This window comes from Brienomyrus brachyistius, chromosome 17 (assembly GCF_023856365.1).
Source record: "Brienomyrus brachyistius isolate T26 chromosome 17, BBRACH_0.4, whole genome shotgun sequence".
Taxonomy (NCBI): Eukaryota; Metazoa; Chordata; class Actinopteri; order Osteoglossiformes; family Mormyridae; genus Brienomyrus; species Brienomyrus brachyistius.
In genome coordinates, this window is record NC_064549.1 from 21,499,679 (window position 1) to 21,507,018 (window position 7,340).

At 43.0% G+C, this 7,340-nt stretch overlaps 1 protein-coding gene across 1 annotated transcript; it reads right to left on the reverse strand.

Moving 5' to 3' along the window:
* Nucleotides 1–4,906: 4,906 nt before the first annotated feature.
* On the reverse strand, nucleotides 4,907–7,340 carry LOC125711816 (uncharacterized). The gene is made up of 2 exons (XM_048981191.1): nucleotides 7,333–7,340; nucleotides 4,907–6,589 (listed from the first exon to the last, which is right to left on the reverse strand). Exons 1-2 carry the CDS (start codon nucleotides 7,338–7,340, stop codon nucleotides 5,872–5,874), a joined length of 726 nt encoding a protein of 241 aa, XP_048837148.1. The 3' UTR covers nucleotides 4,907–5,871.

Here is a 7,340-nt window from a genome sequence, read left to right on the forward strand (position 1 = left end):
GTGGGGTACCGCAGGGTTCGATTTTAGCACCACTATTGTTCCTAATTTACATAAATGATATGGATACCAATATATACAGTAAACTGGTGAAATTTGCAGATGACACCAAGGTGGGTGGTGTAGCAGATACTGAATTAGTGGCTCAGCAGCTACAGCGGGATCTTGATTTAATTAGTGACTGGGCCGATACCTGGCAGATGAAATTTAACGTCGATAAATGTAAGGTACTCCATCTAGGGAGCAGAAATATAAAGTACAGGTATTTCATGGGTGTCACTGAAATAAAGGTAGCTGATCATGAGAAAGACCTTGGTGTGTATGTTGATGCTTCCATGTCCCATTCTCGCCAGTGTGGGGAAGCAATAAAAAAGGCCAATAGGATGTTGGGGTATATCTCCAGGTGTGTGGAGTTTAAGTCAAGGGAGGTAATGCTAAGATTATACAATTCCTTGGTGAGACCTCACCTAGAATATTGTGTGCAGGTTTGGTCACCATATCTTAAAAAGGACATTGTGGCCTTAGAAAAGGTGCAGCGTAGGGCTACAAAAATGATTCCTGGTCTTAGAGGAATGTCATACGAGGAACGGTTACTTGAGCTAAATCTGTTCAGTCTCAAGCAAAGGAGATTGAGGGGGGACATGATCTAGGTATATAAGATTCTAACAGGTTTGGATGCTGTTCAACCAAATAGTTACTTCAGCATTAGTTTAAATACACGAACTCGTGGCCATAGGTGGAAATTAGCGGGAGAACATTTCAAGCTGGATTTAAGGAAGCACTTCTTTACGCAGCGTGTAGTCAGAGTATGGAATAGCCTTCCTGATAATGTAGTGCAAGCTGAATCCTTGGGTTCCTTTAAATCAGAGCTAGATAAGATTTTAACGACTCTGAGCTATTAGTTTAGTTCTCCCCAAGCGAGCTTGATGGGCCGAATGGCCTCCTCTCGTTTGTATAGTTCTTATGTTCTTATGTTCTGATTACTTCTGTTGCTTAGTTCGATGTTATTTTATTTCCAGGTGTGATGTGCCGAGTATGAAGCTATTCGCCGCATTATAAGTATGAAAAGAAGACAGAATATCAAAAATATCGAGGCAGAATTAATTCAACAAAGTATCAAAAATATTATTCAAGAAAATGAAACACTTCTTGCGACTGAAGGCGTCTGTCGTCGAAAAGCGAAGCATTACTGTCGCCTTTAAATCATGTCACATTTGCGACGTTTTACAGGAGGTAGTTAATCTTAACTTCAGGTTTGTCTGTAAAATATCATTATAAACAAGTAATGTGAGTTTTCAGTTTGCTTAAAGCAAGATAAATGAAGTTACACTTCCTTTAAAATGAAAGATTACAATCCGTGGCAGAGGGGCAGTTTGCAGCACAACACCGGCATTAAACATCAGCATAATTAAAGCCAAACTAAATGAGTTTAGCGTCATTCGGTAATTACATAGCACAATTATATAACTTAATACATACATATAATGTAAGGACTTCCATATATTGCTGACCAGGAAAAACTTTAAGTTCTAACACGCTGTCAGCGCGTGCCTCGGTGTCCCCACAGTGCACCCACAGTCCTTTGCATGCACCGGTGCGCCCTTAAAACTGCAGGAGCCTTCTTACAGGCATGATTTTTATGATCGCGCATTGCATTTGTTTGACTTTATTAGGCTAAAACTTTTGTTCTAACTCAGACTTTCAGTTTCATGATGCAGGCCCCAGGTGCTACACAGTTAATGGTCCCTGAGTGCACCACAGCTTTCGCTATAAAACAATCTCTCTACAGCCATATTTGGGGGCTGCCACAGGGGTGGCCAGAGGTTTCCAAGGAGGGATGTGGCCGCCCCTTGGAGGCGCCCTTGACATTAAGAGGTGGGGAGATACAGTATATTGTCACACTGGGCCTCCTGACCCTTTGGGCCAGTAAGGCCAGTGTCTCTCTCCGGTAGGCGATCACCTCTTTATGGTGTCTTTCATACTGCTCCATCAGGGCTGCCGGTTCCTCCCGGATGCCCCTCAGAACAGATATTTTTTCCACCTTCAGACCTGAGGAGCTCTTCACTACATTGGCAGCGAATGTTTCTGCACCAGTGGGCTTGAGTGCGTGGGGGGAAGGAGGGGCGTGTGGTGACAAGGAAGCAGGATGGTTGGGGTTTGGTGATCTACCAGACTGAAAGGTATTCTGGGGACTCAGGGGACAGTGTCGCCCTGATGTAGAGGGGCCTATAGGAGGGATGGCTGATGTAGAGGAGCCAGGTGTGGAGGTGCCACACATTGAGGAACCCTGGTGATCACACTACAGGGGGACAAATGTTGGTGGGCCAAGAGGAAGTGGCTGGGGAGTAGAAAGCACAGATGTCTGGGAGGTGGGTAGACTACAGAGATTTATGCACCCCGGGACTCCCTCAAGTGCTTCTGAGATCTAGGATGGCCAATACTCGGTCCTCCCCAGGAGTGAGAGAATGCAGACTGGTGCTCCCCCCAGCCCACCTCACCTGCTCCCTCCAGAGTGCTGCAACCATCCTTTTGGTGATGCTGACATCGTCCCTGCACTTCCTCCTCATACCCTCTGCCAGGCGGCAGCAGCCATGGCCCGCAGAATGTATCTTTTTTCTTTCATCTCCTGCTATATATTTTCCTGATATATATTTGTCTTTTGCAAAGTGCATCGTGGTATAGGAAACGTACCCCAGAGCAGGACTTCAGACTAAACCATTTTCGGGAAGGGTAGGTGTGCTTGGGGTGAAAAAACTTTACATTAACTGGTGAGATAGATTAATTTTATCTGTACTTTTTTGAATATGAAGAATTATATTATTTTGGGGGATATCTCCCTATTTTAATGCTGGAGGGAGCCCCTCCCCCCAAATTTATGCCTGACCCACAAACCCACACACTGTTCACAGATGAGAACAGCGCAGACCCTGCACGGTCATGTTTGGCAACTCCTTCCAATTTTATAGCCCAAACCAGGAGTAAAAGATGTCGAAAATCAGACCCTTCATAAACTTTTCTATCTTCAATGATACTCCATAATGCTGCTTAAAATGAAGCAATGCACGCACAAGTTAAAGCTCTTTGCGTTTTAATGAATGAGGAAAGAAATAGTTTTGGATAAAGAAATGAATTAGTCTTTTTTTTCCATGTGAGCATCCTCCTGCAGCCTTTAAATATGGAAAAGTGGCTGATAGATGGACTTCTGAGTGAAACTCATTACCCCAAATTTTCTTAAATTGGCTTATATATTTACAACATGGTGACTGCAACAATAATACACCTACGACTGTGGTGTTCTACCTAGAGCACCACTAGAGGGAGCTCACACATTCTATTGTACTTGCCACAGTAACAACAGTGATGTATAGGAACAGTTAGAAGCCGGTAATTTATATATAAAAAATGTAATTTCATTAATCTGAATGGGTGGGCCCAGCTGTCAATCCCACCCAGGCCTATCCATAGCTCCGCCTCTGTGTCAGTCCATCTCTTTGCAGTCCAAGTTGTACATCTACCAATCTGGACAGCAAATTTACAACCGTTCTGTTTCGGTGGTTATATTTAAGGAATGTCACATTAGTAAATTCATGCTTTACATGAACATCTGAAATGGGCAGAGACAAAATCTGCAGTACAGGCAGACCAATGTCTTTAAAACTCCTTTTTCCTTCAGCACCCTCATACTGCAAAACCTCAATCCAAAGTTCTCCATGTTGTTCATCTCTGTGAAACTGCAACAGGAGAGCTCTCTCCACTGGTTTTCTAATTCACCAAGGGAACAGGAAAGGCCCTCTTTTGGTAGGCTGCCTACTGCAGGTAATCTTACCCGGGGATGTAGCATCTCCAGCTTACTCAAGTGACTCTGGAAGTCGCATTTGATACTGTGTCCAGAAGCAGTCCATGCTGCGCTTAGGAATGACGTCTGTTTCAGTGTAGAATTGACTGTAAATTCCTAGCAAAAAAAACTGCCAGAAAAGTATTGCAAAATTGCTGTTAATCACTGTAAAACCCCCAGCTCCATGGGTGTCCCTACAGGTGGCTGCCCTTTGCTGCCAGGCTTGCTGTCACCTTCGTCTGTGCCCATGTGTCAAGTAGGGCAAAATGGGGTAGGTGAAAATAGAATTTCCCCAAGGGGAGTAACAAAGTACCTTCATTTCATTTAGAAAAGAATTCCAAAATGTCTTTTACAGGTTTTGTCGTATGTAAATTACAGCAATTGTCTTTTTTAAACAGAAAAATAACAATTAACTGTAATCTAGTTTAAAATGTTATCATGTATTCTATTCAAATTATTGAAGTTACCTGGCAACTGGAATTGGCAAATACTATTGATTCCAATGAAACATTTGAAACCACAAAATCACATGAAGAAAACGTACGCTGACCGTTACTGAAACGACCTGGTATCTGTTTCATACCTCACTTTACAACACACAGGACTTTTTTTTAACAATTTAAAGGCACAAGTTATTTTACGTCATGGCCAAGCCACCTTTGCTAGTTTAATGGCAGAAAAATAGTCAAAGCCAGGCGCCTGGTCCACAAGGGATGTACTCAGTCACTGCTGTGTTTATGGTTTAAACATGCTATAAACTAATTTTTTCTAACATTTTCTTTAAGAGCTAGGTGCACTTGCACCTTGGTGGATTGCTATTATATTTGTGGATTTGCCAGGTAGAAGAAAAGAATGCTTCTCTACAGAGATACAGAAACAAATCTGCTTGTACACAATGTGAAAGCGTTTGAGCAGACCATCTACAACAACAGCAGGATTCCACCAAAGTAGAGGTCTGCATTCCCGTAGAATCCATGGCAATTAAGTGCAGGGCAGGACAAACTTTCATTTTTGAATGCAGGAGCACAAGGGAAGTGACTGATATGCTCGCAGTAAAAAGAATGAAACAAGTGCTTTTTGTTATCAAACAATTATTTATTTGCATGAGTAAATAGAAAATTACACAACAAAGTATAGCACGATATCACAACATTACATTGTCTCAAAGCGCTTTAGAGCACCCCCACCCAAAGCCCCCAGTGAGTAAGCCATAGGCGACAGTGGCAAGGAAAAACTCCCTAGAAGGAAGAAACCTTGGGAGGCACCAGACTCAAAGGGGAAGCCCAAACCTCCAGGGGCCGGCAGGGAGAGTGAAAAACACACACATCAGATAACTGCAACAGGTATTCTTCTACATATCCTATACATATGCATGGTACAGTGGTTAGCACTGTTGCCTCACACCTCTGGGAACATTTATCCATTTTCTAAAACCGCTTCTCCTGTTCAGGGATGTGGGGATCAATTTGCCTTTTGGAACAGGCGGTCAGATGGATCCCAGAGGCTACAGGCACGAGGCAGGGAACAACCCAGGATGGGACACCAACCCATCACAGGGCAGGCTCACACACACAGATCATTCACACACACACACACACAAACACACACACAAAAACTCACCATTCATTCACACACCATTCATAAACACCATTCACACACCAGTCACTCACACAGCATTCACTCACACACACACCATTCATAAACACCATTCACACAGCATTCACTCACACACACCATTCATAAACACCAGACACACACCAGTCACTCACACACCATTCACTCCCCATTCACACACACATAGACCATTCACATACACCATATACTCACACACACCATTCACTCACACACGCCATTACCACTCACACTCACTCACACATGCCATTACCTCACACACACCATTCACACACCTGTCACTCACACACACCATTCACTCACACGCCATTACCTCACACACACCATTCAATCACCATTCTCATACACACACACACACACACACACCACTTACACACACCATTCACACCCATCATTACCAAACACACTCACATACCATTGACATATACCACATTCCCATTTGATGTGGACACCTTCACACTGCCTGCTTCTAGATTATTTATGTTCAGGTGTTCCACTAATAATTTGTCCACTTTAGTTCCAGCAATTTCCCAATTAAGAGCATTCAGCTGGAATTCACTGTCTACAACCTCTATCTCCACATCCAAAATTTCCAATTCAAATTCTGAATTAAAACCCCTCTCTGCAGTCTCCTCCAATTTGACCTCTCCAATTTGTATTTCGACAATTTCAAATTTATCATTTACACCATCTAGCTCAAACTGGCAGAGGTCGACCACTACGGCTCCTATTTTCAGCCTGTCTTGGTGGTCATCTGCAGGCTTTATGGAGACTGTCCTTTCATTTAACAGAAAAACCTCTAACCCATGCATGTCTAACCCCTTATCCCTCCCAGGCTGGTTGATGGGTGGAGTTGCTGGGGAGCACTCTCCTTCTTCACCCCAGCAGATGATCTCATCCCACTTGTCCCAGGCTGCCCAATACACATCATCCGTCCAGCTAACTGCCTTGGCAATTGGCTTTCGGGTGTGTGACACGATGGAACGGTCAGCCTGGTCAGAGGGTGATTCTGCTGGGGAGCACAGCTCTTCCTCATCTTCCCAGTCAATCACTTCCATCCACTTGTCCCAAGTTGCCCAGTATCGATCGTTGCTCCAGCTGACAGCTTTTGCAATTCGTTTGTTTCTGAATGAGGAAAAACACACAAGCAATACAATAGAGCTGTCAGTCACTCCTGGCACATGGAATTCAGTTCTGCACTGACACCTTCGCAATGAACAACTGCATTATAGCATAGGAAACTAGTTAACTTTCACATACAATTTACATATAATCAAGAAAGAAGCCTGGAACAATTTTAAATTTTACTAAATGGCAATATACTGATTTTAGTCACCAAACAAACTTTTCAGGTCTTGCTTCACTACTTTTATCTGTGTTTGTTGCAATACATCTGCCCTCTCCTGGTCTGCTGGAATATCATTGCTGTAGGCAGCACCGAGCGCAACCACCCGCATCCTCTTCCGAATGCAACATGAAAGCGCGGGAAAGCGCACGTGCAAAAGTGAAATATCATCTAGACTTTGCGGCACAGGAAACTAGCCGACTTGCACATAAAATTTAAATATAACCAACACAGTAGCCCGCAACAATATTCACTTTATTTAAAAGCAATGAACTAATTTACTCACAAGCAAGCGCAATTATTTACTTAAGCGCAGTAAAGCGCACGCGGAAAAGCGAAATATCAACTACACTTTGCGCATAAAATTTAAATATAATTAACATTGTACCCCGGAACAAAATCACTTTATTTAAAAGCAATATACTGACTTTACTCACCAAACATATTTTAATATACATGCAAATTTGACAGATACTAAATAAGAAAAATTATCCGATAAAATGGGAGCAGAAAAGCAACGTACCTCGTCAT